The sequence below is a fragment of the Artibeus jamaicensis genome, unplaced genomic scaffold (genome assembly GCF_021234435.1).
Source record: "Artibeus jamaicensis isolate MK-2021 breed Jamaican fruit bat unplaced genomic scaffold, CSHL_Jam_final contig_415, whole genome shotgun sequence".
NCBI classification, from domain to species: domain Eukaryota; kingdom Metazoa; phylum Chordata; class Mammalia; order Chiroptera; family Phyllostomidae; genus Artibeus; species Artibeus jamaicensis.
In genome coordinates, this window is record NW_026521823.1 from 17,326,487 (window position 1) to 17,342,988 (window position 16,502).

The 16,502-nt window shown below is 36.1% G+C and overlaps 1 protein-coding gene across 1 annotated transcript in view; it reads right to left on the reverse strand.

The window, feature by feature from the left end:
* Positions 1–13,118: 13,118 nt before the first annotated feature.
* Positions 13,119–16,502, reverse strand: part of DACH1 (dachshund family transcription factor 1) — a 399,456-nt gene continuing 396,072 nt past the window's right edge. The window contains exon 11 of the mRNA XM_037153245.2: positions 13,119–15,820. Coding sequence (XP_037009140.2) covers positions 15,783–15,820 — 38 coding nt within the window. The 3' untranslated portion in view covers positions 13,119–15,782. The remainder of the gene's footprint in view (positions 15,821–16,502) is intronic.

A 16,502-nucleotide genomic window follows, 5' to 3' on the forward strand; every position in this document is an offset into this window, starting at 1 on the left:
ACAAAGATCAATAAGTAAAAATAAGAAGATACTTTTGTAACATTCTTACACTTTACATAAAATATGACTTTACGTTAGAGTTTAATAAAGTAAGATATATAACATGAGACATAAAATAGCCACTGAAATAATAAAACAAAGGGTTAAAACTTAATATATCAAAACAGAGATAATATTCCAAGTTCTTAATTAACAAAAAAGGCATAAAATAAATAAATGGACAAATGAAAACCAATTAGCAATAAGGCCCAACTATAAGCCGTTTGTTAAAAACCTACTTTAAATACAAAGACACCAATAAGTCAAAGTGAAAGGATGGGAAAAGATATAGCATAGTAGCATTACCCAAAAAAAAAGCTGAATTATCCATATGAATACCAGACAAGTAGACTTTAGATAGAATGATATTAAAAGGAAGACAAGACTATGTCACAGTGACAAAATGTCAATACATACAGTAATCCTAAATATTTATGTACAGAATAACAGAGCTTCAAACACATAAAGTGAAAACTGACAATACTAAAAGTATATTAGTATTATAGTAAAATTATAGTAAGATTAAGTAACCCTCCTTCAACACTGGAGAGAACAATTAGATAAAATATCAGCAAGAATAAGAAATATTTAAACAATATCAATCAATTTGCTCTAATTGCCATTTATAGAATACTCCACTAAACAATAAAGGAACATGCACATTCTTCCCAAATGTGCATGGAACATTTAAAACACGGACCATAATCTAAATTATAAAATGTTTCTAAGTCATAATAACTCATAAATTTAAAAACATTCACGTCTTATAAAGTATATTCTCTGGCAACACTAGAATTAAATTGGAAATCAATAGTAGATATCTGGAAAACCCCAAAATATCTGGAAATGAAATGATACTATTATGCATGACCCATGGCTCAGGAAGAAATTGAAAGGAAAAGTTAGAAAGAACTTTGAACTGAATGGAAAGGAAAATACAACGCACACCACTAAAATGATACCTAAGGCGACATTTATAGATTCAAGCCAATGGCCTCAGCTTTCAAATTAGAAAACGAGAAAAAGAGGGGCAAGTAAAACCCAAAGTAAACAGAAGAAACAAAGCCATAAAGATCGATTATCATCCTCATTGACTTTACTAGAAAAATCTTTTCTTTTACTTAAAAAACTCAATTTTAAAGTAACACATGTTCAACCTAAAGCTGCTCTAAAAAGTAATGTCTTATAATATTACATACACTTGAATCCAGTGGTTCCATTATTGGTAATTTATGCTATGAGAATGATTTTTTGATTATACTATTACACTAAGATGTCTGTTACTGCATTATTTATAATAGCAAAACTATAAGAATATCCATATAATAAGAGAATGATTAAGTAATCTTGTGCATCGACTCAGTTAGAGTGATACAGCCATTACAAATCATGATTCGGGAGTTTGTTTGTCATTGCCATTGTCACTAACAATCATGATGACAATTAGCTCAACGTAGCATTATACAAAATAAGAATGATTACAAAGTTTTCAAATATCACATCCTTCCTTTTGTATCTATCCTCCACAACTTTGTCCATGCTCATCTCTTAGCTTGGAATAAACAAAACAGTGTAAAACACTGTATTTGAATATACAGATACTGGTGGGCATTACACTGAAATTTTTAAAAAAATAGTGAAATTTAGGATTTTCTTTTTTAAATTTTATTTTTATTTTTAAAAGATTTATTTATCTTTAGAGGGGAATGGAAGGAGAGAGGGAGAGAAATATCAGTGTATGGTTGTCTCTTGTGAGTCCCCTGCTGGGAACTGGCCTGCAGCCCAGGCATGTGCCCTGACTGGGAATCCAGCCGTGGTTGTTTGGTTCACAGGCCTGCGCTCAATCCACTGAGCTACGCCAGCCAGGGTCCTTTTTTAAGTTTTAAATTCCTACCATTGATTACATAAAATTAACTTACCTTTAAATGATGAGCTGTTCTATACTTCTCCCGATTCATCCAGGATTTAAGAGCCTTGACGATCACCCATGAACAATCATCATGGCGGTGCCTGAACTGTGGCAGGAAAATGGAAATTGAAGGATCTAGCCAGATAATTTCACATCCTGACCATTCCTTCCTCACCCCCCAAAATAATCACTTTATAAAAATCATATAGATAATTAAAACAGACTTTTTTCTCTTCGATAATTGTCTCAATACTCAACTCTCTTTGCTATTTAAAGTCTTTCAATAATGTTTCTTAAACTTTAATTGCATATGAATCACCTGGGGATCTTGTTAAAAGGAAGACTTTGATGTGGTAGATTAGGGCGGGGCCTGAGAGTCTTCAATTCTAACAAGCTCCCAGGTGGTGCTAATGCTGCTGGGCCAGAGACCACACTTGGTTGGGTAGCAAATCATACAGCACTTGAGTCACTTATTACTTATCTAGTGAATCTAGAGCATTCCCGTACTTTTACATGGGTATGCATATGTACATATATATTTTTAAATGTTACCAATTTTTAAAGATTTTATTTATTTATTTTTTAGAGAGGGCAAGGGAGAGAGAAACATCAATGTGTGGTTGCTTCTTACATACCCCACAGCAGGGGCCTGGACCACAACCCAGGCATGTACCCTGACTATGAATCAAAACGGTGACCCTTTGATTCGAAGGCTGGCACTCGATACTGATCCACACCAGCCAGAGCTGTACATATATTTTACTTTTTATGTCAGCTTTTGCCATCAACATCAAGCAAATTTGGGAAATTACTCAGTTTACATGGCAGTTTATACAAACAGCCAAATTCCCTTAGTTTTCTCATTTTTGAAATAAACAGTAGCTAAGTTATCTACTGTTTCTGAAAGGGAGGAAGGAAGGGAGAAAGGAAAGGAAAAAAAGGGAAAGAAAAAAGAAATGGAGATAGAGAGACAGGAAGGGAGGGAGGAAAGAATAAAGAAAGGAAGAGAGGAAGCAGGAAAGGAAGAAATGTTGAGTTAGGTCATGCTCGGCAGAAGCTTGAATTGATCAGTGATAAAAAAATCTGGTTGTGAATGCTCAAAAAAACATCAATAAACTATAGTAAATCCTGACAAAGGATAAAAGAAATGCATGTTTATTTTTAAAAGTGAAAAATCCTAAAAAGTCCTAAGGAAAAGTAAACCCTTGTAAATAGTATCAGTAAGATACAGCACCTGGATACACTGGGTTAACCAAAAAGTTCTTTTTGTTTTTCCTTAAGATGGCTTTAGTAAGCACTTAGTTGTCTTTAACTTCATTCATTCAACACAATTTGGTTAGACCATATTGTGACTGCTGTCATATCAGCGTGCATTAAAAAATTATCAAAATTGGTGAATTTTTGTGTACCCACTTTAATATTGAAGAAACGGCATTTTGGGCATATTATGCTTTATTATTTCAAGAAAGGTAAAAATGCAACTGGAAAACAAAAGAAAGTTTGTGCAGTGTACGGGAAAGGTGCTGTGACTGACTGAACGTGTCAAAGTGGTTTGCGAAGTTCTGTGCTGGAGATTTCTCACTGGATGATGCTCCATAGTCAGGCCAATTGAAGTTGATAGTGGTCAACTTGAGACATCAACTGAGAACAATCAATGTTACACCATGCAGGAGATAGCTGGCATATTCAAAATATCCAAACCAATAAAAGTTATTGGTGAAAATGAAAAATGTGTCTTTTTTTAACAGAAAAAACTAAATGGACTTTTTGGCCAACCCCATATGTTTTTTTAAAGATTTTATTTATTTATCTTAAGAGGAGAAGGGGGGAAGGAGAGAGGGAGAGAAACATCAATGTATGGTTGCCTTTCATGCGTCCCCTGCTGGGAACTGGCCTGTAGGGAACTGGCCTGCAACTCAGGCATGTGCCCTGACTGGGCAACCCCATATATTTTTTGTTACAACTTTGATGTGTATATATTATGTCTAATGCCTCTTAATATTAAAAATACTATACAGACTATATATCATTTATTATTTTTGTAAAAATGCAAGCAACATATTATATTTGTATCTTAACCTTTTACTTTTATTAAGTATATCTATTCCTGAGTCCCAGATTGCCTTTGGTGTTTTGTCTTATTCTAAAAAAAATAATTAACATTGCTTAGCATACTTGTACTCTAGAAATTACACTAAGAACTTTAACACATTTTATAGTATTAATTTCTTATAATAAGAACATAATAGCCCTGGCTGCTGTGGCTCAGTTGGTTAGAGTGTCGCCCCATAAACCAAAAGATCATGTTCAGGGCACATGCCCAGGTTGTGGGTTCAGTCCTCAGCTGGGGTGCAGTCACAGAGTGTGTTCAAGATGAAACCAATCGATGTTCCTCTCTCACATCGATGTTTCTCTCCCTCTCTTTCTCCCTTCCTTCCCCTCTGTCTAAAATAAATAAGCATGCCCTCAGGTGAGTATAATAATAATAATAATAGATGAATGCTTATCTGCTCTTAATTGTTTAATTAATGCTCATACTTATAAATTTCATTTAGAAATTTGAAAATTAAATTTTAAGTTGTGGGTATTCATATCAGGTAAATCAGTCCAATAGACTGAAACCCCTTGTTACCCCCCCCAAAATGGTAAATATCTGAAAACATGAAGGTACCAGAATAAAAGATGAAAGACCTCCAAGAAAGTAGACAAAGAGCAAAACCCTAATCTTTGTTTTTGCATCCTCACCTGAGGACAGTTTTTCATTGCTTTTAAAGAGAGAGAGAGAGAAAGGGAGAGAAAGAAACATCCCTTCAAGAGAGAGAAAATTCAACAATACACTCCCCGACCAGGTATCACACACACCCGGACCAGGGGTCAAACCTGCAACCTAGATATGTGTCCTGACAGGGAATCCTTTCAGTTACCAGATGATTCTTCAGCCAACTGGGCCATAAGGTCCAGGGCTCCCTGCTACATCTTTGAGCCGTCTACAAATTCATGGTGACAGGTTCATTTTCGATTGTCATGATTTCGAGGGTCAGGAAATAAAGTCAGACTGAAGAAATTCACATGAAACTAGGAGTGCAACCGCTCAGTTAAAAAGATGAAGTATAAAAAATCAGCCTCAGAAAGGCAGATGGCAGAAATAAAATTGTTATCAGCTGTGGCTTTGGGCGGAGAAGAAAAGTCTTATTTGAGACTTCAGAAGGAAAGGCTTACTCTTCTGGATTTGAAAATATTTTGGAAATAATTACTCAAATTTATACTATTTTTGTGAACAAAGAGCTACAAGTTAAAAATTTAAGGTTAACTCAATTTTAAATTTATGCCCTGGCTGGTGTAGCTCAGTGGATTGAGTGTGGGCCTTCGAACCACACAACTGCGGTTCGATTCCCAGTCAGGGCACATGTCTAGGTTGCAGGCCAGTTCCCAGCAGGGGACTCATGAGAGGCAACCATACATTGATATTTCTCTCCTTCTCTCCTTCCCTTCCTCTCTAAAGATAAATAAATAAAATATTTATAAATAAATAAATAAATGTAAGTTAAAAGTATTCACAAGTATCTTTGCACCCGGCAAAGAAAATAAAATTCCTCCATGGAATATTACATTCTCACACCAGATTTTAAAGAATTCCTACAAATGAGTCCAATAAACATGAATTTGAATCAAATTTTTTAAATTATTAAGGAACAGGCTTTAGAGATAATTATAATAAATATAAAATCAGACCTTAGTAATATAACATTGGATTATTATAAACAAATTAAAAATATCAGATATTTGCATTCACATACAGGGGTGAGGAAAAGTAGGTTTTACTATTCATATGAAAAATAATACAATAATTAATAAATGATAAAAGAATAAACTATTCACATATATTCACAACTATAAATCTACTTTTGTCCACCTGTATATATCAAAACATACAAGTAAATAAAAGAGAGGACCAAACACTTAAAGAAAGATTATCAAGAATGACTGAGGTTTGAAAAGAACAGACAGAATATCTAAAAATAAAAATACTAAAAATTAATTTAAAATTTCATCTGAGTGTTCAATAGCCATCTGTATACACTTGAACATATTCTTAGTAGGCTTAAAGATAAAGCTCAAGAAATTACATGGAATGAAGTGCAGTTAAAGAGATGGCATGTATGGAGATTTAGAAACTTGGATATTAAAGTAGAAAAGTCTAACTTCAAAGTAAATTAGGATTTCAGCCATTTGTAAAGGATAGACATAGGCATTATTTGAAGACACAGGGCTTAGAATTTTCTAAATTAAAGAAAAACACCTCCTTGACTATTTGGGAAGTGCATTAGTTCCCCAAACTAATCAATAAAAATAAGTTCGTACTTATACACATTACATACCAGTTCCAAAGCACCAAAGACAAATAAAAATTACTGAAAACATCCAGAGAGAAAAGACAAATCACCTACAAAGAGTAATATTTAAATACCTTTCCACAACAACAATGGATGTCAGAAGCCAGTATTAACACACAAATTGCTGAGAAAATATTACTGGAACCCTAGAATTATACACCAAGAAAACTTTCTTTAGCACCATTTTTTCCCAAGAAAAGGGGAAAAGAGAGTTTAAGTTTATGAAAAAGTAAAGGTCGGTTTTCAGCCTCAGGAGTTCCCTGGGTGAAATCGGAAACCAGCCCCTGTGGGCACGCGAGGGGAGGGCAAGGAGGCCCCAAGGCAGCGGAGGGCCACTCCAATGGGCAGGTGGCAGCCGTAACAAGGTAGAGAATGCACCTAACTTGCCTTCAGGAGTTGTAGGAACAGTCGATCTTTGCACTGGCCTGATGCACTCGTACAGTTTATGTAGAGGCAGGAACCAGTTTCAGTCTTCGTCCAAGATGTCTCAGAAGCACCTGATCTCCCCAGACTACCTCCTGGAAACAGCCCCTGGTATGGAACTACTGAGCAGAAGATACAGTTGGAGGACAGGGGAGAGGGGAGGAGCCTCTGATCTCCCGGCCACTCTGGAGGGTCAACTAGAGCTCCCGTCCTCCCTGTGACCTCCTCCGTCACTCCTGATTGGTTCTTTCAGTCTTCCACGCCCCCTCTGTTCGGCGGGGTCCCCCGAGCGTTCACCTAGGGGGTTTATTGGCACGGTGGCAGTTTGCTTGGTGGCTACCAGGGTAGTTGGATGCAGATACCACTGCAACAATACAGGGGCATGCAAGAGAAAACACAGATGAAGATAATGATTCCCCAAAATAAGCAACGATTTTTTTCCACCAAGAGCCTCACAATAGAAAACCAATGATTTATGTTAATTCCTCAGGCTGGGATTTGGATCAATCAGGGCATTTGCTTATGTTTCCTCCTGTGATTTTAAAAAGGTGATGCATTAGCAGACTCATCAGGTACAAACACACAGCATTCTGTTTGGATAAAGGCACAGCTGCCTCCTTGTGAGGCAGTAATAATGTCCAAGGCCATCTCATTTTGGATGACAGCTTTTTTCATTAGAGACACTTCCAGGGTTCAGTGAGGACAGGCTTTGTTGGTTATCCTTTAAGGCTTGCTGGGTGAATTTAATAAAGGTTTCTATTTTTGCTCTAATGTCCTCTCAGGTCATTCAGTAGGACTCATACTGGCACTAGGGCATCAGCTTCCTGATTGCCAGGGGGTGTCAGCACCTTATAAACACGGTGTGAAAAACAGTGAGGACTGTCTCAGGCTCTTTGCAAGAGGACCAAAATGTCTTTTCATATGTCCTGACCCCACAAGGGCTTAGTCACCATTGTCCATCCCTTGGTTTTCCGTTTCCAAGGAATAGGGTTAATCCATTTCAGAACAGCCCATTGTCAGTGCAAAGGGTTAACTGAATGTGAGTGACCAGCAGCCCAGCGCCTCTGCATTCAGCCCACTGACGGCTAAAATTCATTTTGGTTCTATCTAGAATGAGGGGTGTCCAACCTAAGCAGCCCAGGATGGTTCCGAATGTGGCCTAACACGAAATTGTAAATTTACTTAAAACATTATGAGATTTCTTTTTGTGATTAAATATTGCAATGTATGGTCCAAGACTCTTCTTCTTCTTCCAATGTGGCCCAGAGATGCCAAAAGGTTGCACGCCCCCAAATGGTATCAGTGTTAGGCAGAATAGTGACTGAAATCCCTCAGGCGGGGGTGGGGCTGCCCCAATTAAATTCATCTATGCATCAGATATCGGCGTGAATTTCTCCCACTCTCTCTCTGCACACCACAGGCACCATCCCAGGAATAGGACAAGTGGCATTTGGAGGATCAACACATTCTACAGAGCCTGGTAGCCTCTGCATTTCTGCCTGTGTGTGTGCATGTGTGCTATTGATTACATTTCTCTGGAGAAACCCAACTTACACAGACAGGCGGGGAGTGTATTTAGGGGTCACAGCTGTAAAAAGATAGCATGAGGGATCCCGTCGTGGAGCTACAGTGTGTCCTGACTGTGGTGGTGCTCATGTGAATCTACACTTGTGATAAAAGTGTGTAAAACTAAACTCACACATGCACGGATGAGCGCAAATATATCTGGTGAAAGCTGAACAGAGTTGGTAGATGATATCAATACCTATTTTCTGGCTTTGATAATGTCCTGTATTTATACCAAATGTTAACCTTGGGGAAAATAGTTGAGGGGTATGTGAGATGTCTCTTGTTATTTCTTACAATGGCATTTAGTGTATAATTATCATAAAAAGTTAAATTATTTCATTTCAAATTTAATAATTTTATTGTTTAAAAATTAATTAATCAATGGATAAAATGAATACCACCTTCCAGGGTAAGGTGCAAGGTCATACATCATGCAGAACTGGTGACCTTAGTTTTCTACCCTCCTCCAGACATGAAAGAGACTGAAGGACACGGGGTAAAGAATTGAGGTAAAAGACAGTGGTTGGAGAGGGCTGTGGCTTGTTTCAGGTCCACGTCCCCACTATCGTCCATAGGATGTGACACATGTCTGCCTCTCATCTCTCGTCTAGGAAAAAGACTTTGGCAGGCCCACTCAGAGAGCCTGATAATTGCCTGCTAGAGGGTGCTGGACACAGAGGACCAGTGTCCATCTCAGGCTTGGATTTCACATGGTAGGAATGTGCATCTGACTTAACTGCTCTTACAAAGGTACAGAGAAAGTTCGCTGCACTTGGGCATTCAACATCCGGGGTGTTTTTGGCAGGGGAGTAAATACTGTCTACTATGGATTAATGTGCTACAGCTGCAAGAATGAGCAGAGGACAGCTGGGCCTAACACTAAATACTCAGCAGATAAAAGAGAACAGCATAGGTGCATTTGACTGCATTAAGGCAACTGCACGTGGAAGATTCCTGAAGGATGAGGCAGTGCCCCCCAAGCCCACAGGTATTCAGCTTTGAATATTTGTCAGACTAGAACTAAATCCTCATTTACGTTAGTCAATTGAGAATTTTCTACCATGTTCCTAATCTTCCTCCTTAAAGAGACAGTGTGCTGTTAGATTGTTTGCCTCTTGACTCTTTGGTCAGATTCTCCATTCATACCCAGTTCTGCTCTATATTGGAGGAAAAGTTCATTTCCCTAGAACGTACCCATTTTCACTTATGCCCTGATGTGTACCTGCTGTTGTCTCACAGTACCTATCAGCATATGTAAGGCATACAATATAAAGCATACAAGCCTATGAATGGGAGGAGCCCAAATCCATTCAGCATAAATAGATCCAGGCATATAACAACCAGAAGAATTTAGCTAAAAGATCCAAACCAAGAGGAGCCCCATTTTCTTTGTAAATTTAACAAGATGAGTTAGTAAGAAAAGAGCTGACTGGTATCAACATCTCCCAACTGCCACAACTTGGGGTAGACGCAGACAATGGGATTTACAAAAAAATGTTTTAATAATAGTCACCTCTTTGGTCTTTACATGAGTACACACCATAAATAGAAAGTAGAAATTCATAGTGCTGGAGATGCATCAACCAACTTATCTTTATCAGTCACTTAGTAGCAGCAAAGTTTGATTCCCAATTGGCATTGTTGGAAGAGCAGCCAGAGGACCTGAGAGGGTTGGGAACTACCAGCAAAGTAGCTTAAAGCTCTGGATAAATTACCAAAACCAGTTACAGTTTACATGAGAGCCAATCTTACTTAAAGTATTGGATTCTGCTTTGATTTATCTATAATGCTTTTGAGATGATTGATAGAGCATTTTCAGTGGTTGATTCGGGTATCACAATATCCTCATAAGGAAAACTTACTGCAATATACCTGTATTGACTGACATTTTACCAGTTCAAATTAAGTGTAGAAATATTACTTTCCTTCATACAATTTTACACTTCTCCATTTATATCATAATTTTCTTAAATATTTCCTCTCCCTACATGGAGAATGACACCACACTGTTATTATAATTCTTGCTTACGCAAACTTGGAAGCTTTCCGAAGAGAAGGGCTTAGGGCTGCCTCTCCAAGGTATAAAAGGAAAGGTCCAAAATATAAACACCCATGGGTTCACCCCAAATCATTTGAACTGAAGATTCAGAGGGAGGAAGCCTCAATCATGACTGAAGTGGAATTTTTCCTTCCTTATGCATTTGGTTCTGGGGGCAGATTAATCAATAATTTTATGTAGAAAAAATAATGTAATTTTATTGCTCCTAATTAGGAGGATTGCAAATTTATGTTCAATTCAAAATTAAGTTTACAATATCAAATTACTTAAACTATATTAAATATTTTACAGATTTCATGTGATTTTGACAGAACTATTAGTTCACTTTTGTAATATCTGCACAGCTCACAATGACCTCTACCTACTCTAAACTTCTCCCTGCCCCATAGCAGGTCCACTGGTCAGTAGTTTTCTAGAATGAGGTATTTTTCCATTCTCCCAGATCGTGCTCCTCAAACTTAGCTCCTCATTAGACCCACCAAAGAAACTTACAAATACTGATGTCCTAGCTCTGCCCCCCAAAGATGAAAATTTAATTGGACAAAGTCATTTCTAAAATCCCCCCAATACTTCTAACGTACTGCCAAACCACCTTACTGGCATGTGCTCTGATTTGAGGTAATCAGTTCTCACAGGGAATCTAATGTACAAAAAGAGAGAGAAAATATTGGATTATTTCTGTGGGCTGGGTACTATGTTCTGGAACAACAGAGGAGTCAAGAGAGAAACAAGAGAAGCAAATATACCTGCTGTGAGAGGCAACAGAAGCAGAGTCACTGAGAGAAGCAGGAAGGTGAAGGTCGTAGAGGGTCCCAGGTCCCTGGGGGCTGACCACATTTCTCACTTGTGCGCCCTTCTATCTTTATAATCGAACTCTTTGGTGTTGAACTTTGCAGGGATTTGTTTTTGTTACATCCAACCCAAGGAGTCCTAACTGATCCAAGAGTTTAACTCAAAATCTCCAGCTCATTAACCTCTAAATGTAAATGATGTCTCCACTACAAGGGTCATTCATTACCTAATGCACTTACTTGGCATTTAGGAATTTATGTTCAGTGTTTGAATCATCTTAGGCAATTACTTAACCTAGATACATAGATGTGGGGTGATAAAAATTGAATATTGAATATCTATACTCAATATTCTGACTATATTAAGAATTTATTATTTGTTAATGATAAAAGTTTTGTGATTAAACAGGCTACTTACCATAAATCAAGTTTGCGAGCATTGGTAAGAATGCTGTGATTGAAATAAATGAAAAGTAACATGAAAAAAATAACCAGTAGTATGGTGTTTTCCCTAGGGGAAGATGTCTCCGTGCCTTTCTCAATCCCTACACATTGTCTGACCCCCCCCAAACATTCTGTATAATCGTAGGTGGACGTACAATGTGGGTCACTAGATTGTTACCACTTAGGGGAAAGTGTCTAAGTCGCTACCCTCTCCACACCAGCAGTGTGCTCACTACAGAGGATTCTCAGTGAATCTTTTCTTGCTGAAAGACCAGATTCCATCCGAACTATAAGCCCCTCTGGGATAACAGCTATGTTTCAATTTCAGTCATTACAACATCTAGCACAGTGCTTTGTGCAGAATAGAGGCTTTATTAATGAATCTGTTTAAATGAATAAATGAGGATCAATTCAGCTTGTTTATACCAGTTGTACATATTAAAGATAAATGTTAGCACCAGGCCTACACATGAGGAAAAGTGATATTTTTACAATGCCATTTACAATATGTTTTATTCTATTAACATCTCTACTTCCCATATTTAAAAAATGCAATTCATATAACTTTTATTTATAATTTACTTCCCTCTAGTAATAAATAGCTTTTGTGCAGATTATAAATTTGCTAGTCCGAATGAAAACACATTGGGAAAAAACCTTAAACTATCACCAAATTGCACTAACATCCAGAGGCTGTACGCTGTTCCAGTCCAAGTCTTACTGACATAAATATATGATGACAGAAGACAAAAATGTGATTGTAATGGTCACATAAAATTTTGGGTGTTTATTGGGTAACGATCATAATTTATTAATTTATTAAAATAACTTCTTTAGACAGGAAAAATATCCATTTTCCATTTTCTTGGGAGTGTTTAGAATATTCACAGAGATAGCAACCCAATATTTATTAAATGCTGCATTCTGGATCAATTAAAGTGTTTATATATTATTAAATGATACTGTAATTTCTAAGTTTCTAAAGGCATTTTTCCAGTGATAGAAATCAAAAGCAAAACACTGAGTTAGAGTTACAAATATACACTCGTAGATATGGGAATAATATATTTTGTTCCATCAACATGTCTACTTTACATTATTCAGCACAAAGCTTTTTGAAATAAGAATCATGGGAATATAAGAATATAAAGAAAAAAGGTACAAATAACAGCTTCATAAACTGAGAAATGTACATAAATAAATCATGTATATGTGGGCAGTTTGCTTAGCTGGCAAGAAACAAAATATGGAAAATCTGCTTGTTAAACAATAACTACAGAGTGTGCTTTTATGATGTTTTTCACCACAGTAATTCATATTAGAGATAGAAGCAGTTGCATGTTAAATAAAATCATTGAGCATTGTTTCCTCACACTGCAAAGAGCTGACTTATGTTGTTTTTAGATGCCTCCCATTAGAAAGTAAATATTCCTTCGATGCTATGCATTTCACAAAATTTAATAAAGACGAACTGTAAATAAAGTCACAGGGAGATTTCAGACAGTTTTATTAGGAGATTGTTGAAAAGAAAAAGAAAATTAAATACAAGAACAGTAAATGTGGTTCTCACATTGAAACCAGACTCAAAGAACTAGGCTACCATAGAAAATTTTCCAATTCTTGCATTATGATGTAAAAACAGATTTTTGTACAGATTTTGTACAACAAAATTCGTAATAACCTTTTATCATTTTTAGAAAACTTTAAATATATAGATAAAAATAGACAATTTTCATAGGTCCTACACGAAGGTGAGTATGTTCTGTTCCAAGGGCTTGCATAGAGCGCAAATGCGGTTATAATGTCGGACAACTAGACATTAATATTTTTAGGATTACAAAAGCATGGAAACCACAAAATGGGCACAATTTTACTTGTTTATAACAAAACAAATTTTAAAACCAACCTGTATAACTAAAAGAGGGAGGAAAAACTTAAGTTACAGACTTAAAATAACATTTCATGAATTGTAATATTTACACCGATGTTAGTAAGAGTCTCTCTCAACATATAGCTGATAGCTTTATTCTTTAATCCTTGCTAAAATTTCCTTTCATGTCAAACCAAATCCTGAAGCATTCTCAAAGGTCTTGAAAGTATGTATTTTAAAACTATGTAACCTACTTAACAGGTGACTCTATGCAAGGAGCAGAGCAATGCCCGATTCTATTACATGTGTAAGTGGTAGGCTTTTTAAAAAATTGTTCAAAAATGTGTGATTGGAAGGCTTGCCACAAGTCCCTCCAATTTTAAGTGTTGTAATCCTTCAAAGACTGCATATAGGGGAAAAAAACAAGAAATAGATACCACTAGGATTAGAATCTCTTGTCCTCAAACAAGAGATAGTTAATGGAAGAACTATGCTTAGAAAACCAAGTTTCTACAAAGCACTTACTAACAGTATTTTAAATAAAAATATTGCTCCCTTTTAAGCAAGTGAAAATAGGAACTGCATATATAACCTTTTTATTATATTAAAAATGGACTTAGCTGGTTAATAGTGAGCTACACAAAAGAAGTATGTTCCAGTATTGCAAGGAAGACCTAAAAACTATAAAAGCTCCGTTCCAGAGTATCTATATTTTTCTCTTAACTGAAGAAGTAATACCCAGTTCAAACTCTTTAAACATTTTAAGCTAGTTTTCTCAGACATTTAATATTTTGCTGTTTATGGTAATAAATAATGTTATGATCATAAAGTTTTAAGATGACAGCAAAATCATAAAATGCACAGCAACTGTACTGACTTATCAGCCTTTAAAGGTGTAACTCCAGATATGTAAAAACAAACAGAAGGTAAATTCAGCATGTAATAAGCACTGTTTGCAGCTTTAATTCCAGTTATCTGCACAAAGTGAAAACGCATACTGTAACTTTCAAAAAGACAGTGAAAATAACACCTAGGCACCCTTCCCTCTGACCAGGGTGGGAAGCACAACACATTTTAACTTACCACTCAGCGCTACATGGTATTAGACTGATACATCAAGGGTTTGTTAAGTTTTGTTTTTTTTCAGCAACATTAACATAATATGATGTTAACATATAAAAATATTTCTGGTGTTTCAATTTACTGTTCAGCCACAATCCATTCTCAATAGTGCAGTTTGGGGCACTAACTAAGGTTCAATATACAAATAAAAATGGCTGACACAGAGTTTTGATGTCACCAGATGCTTAAGATCTCATTCATTAATACTGTGACTCCAGACAAATATTTACATGCCTGCATGCGTTAAAACCAGAAAGGTGTCTTTCTGACCAACAGGGTGACAAAACATTTTCTAAAGTTTTCATTTTCCTAAACTCTAGTGTACTACTGCATACATAATACCTTCCTTGTATGTTTTATGTTTATATACTGTACATGTGACCAACAGTTTGAATAAGAAGCATCATTATTATTTTTAATTCTATCTACCACAACCAGTCTGGAATGAAAACATGTTACATTTATTTGTTTGTTCTATTTTTAAAGAAAAGAGACATTCAGTGAAACCTTTTGGCTTATATTCAATGCTTCTTTTCAGATACGCAAAATGTTATTTCATTGGGTTGTTGTCAACATCCATTTGTTGGTCTTTTGGAAAGTATTTGAAAAAACATCTTCAGGAGAAAACCCACAATTAGAGAGTTTAAAATCGAACGTAACAGAATATCACTCTTTATTGTATTGATTTCTAAGGAATCCTCTATGCCTCCTACAAGTTCATTTCCAAGTTCTTGCTGGTTTCCAGAGGGCATAATTCTGTAAGTCTGGGTGGCCACTGCTACCAGAGTCTCTTGATGTGCTCAGATACAGAATTTTCAGAAGAGGAAAATGGTTCATTCCACTAGAAAAAGCAAAGCAAGGTCCCCACAGACCTGCCTTTAACTCTGTATGCAAGTTCCAGCAGCAAAATTGCAGTTACTCATTTTAAGAAGTTTGATACTTGTACATTTACAAACATTCCCAGGTCTCTGGTATAAACCACAGGTGAAAATCAATGGAGGAACCCCCTTTTTTTGTAGAATACTTAAACTTCTAAAGAACATTCATACACAAAATTGAGGAAGTTCCCTTAAAAGGACTTTATTTTTTATGAATTTTCCAATGATGAATGTCTGACTGCAAAGTTCTTTACTATAACATGGATTTCTTCAACAGGAAAGATTCAGTACATGACAGTAGTTTTCAAATACAGTCTTCCATCTAAAAACAAACAATAAAAATAATTAATGACATGACATTGGGGAAACAATTGTGAATATAAAAACGATGTAGCCTGATAAAAAATTTGTGGGTTTTGTTCTCTTTTCACTTAAGAAGTAGCATTTTCCATACATCCTCAAAGTTAATTTCATAATTACATAAAGTTTATATGATCAAAGAATACAGTATCTCTAGTTCTCATAAATATATATTTGCTATTTTGGTATCAGTTCCAGGGCACTCCAAAAATAGATAAGAGTATGTGTGTGTGTTTTATTGATATGCAAAGCTAGTTGACTTCTGTTGAATGACAATTACTTCCTTCAAGCTTGCAGAACTAAATTTTCTCTGGGTGCATTCAGGTGAATCTTCATCACGAAAGACCGAGTTTCCATCTTGCTCCTTAGCAGTGTTGTTAAATATACCATGTAATGTACTATTGTGCAAATTTGTTGCTATGTATATGGAAGCCACCGAGCTTATTTCATCACTGCCAATGAACTATAACCTTTCCCCCTTGACATGAGATTAACCAAACAATTAAATGTTAAGCTGGAAATATATTACTTCTTTCACCAATTGAGAAACACACAGTGATGCAAAAAAGCAAAGTAAATATTAAACACATATAATGACTATTTCAATAAATCAGAAATTAAAAAATGGAAAATTCAAAATTCAG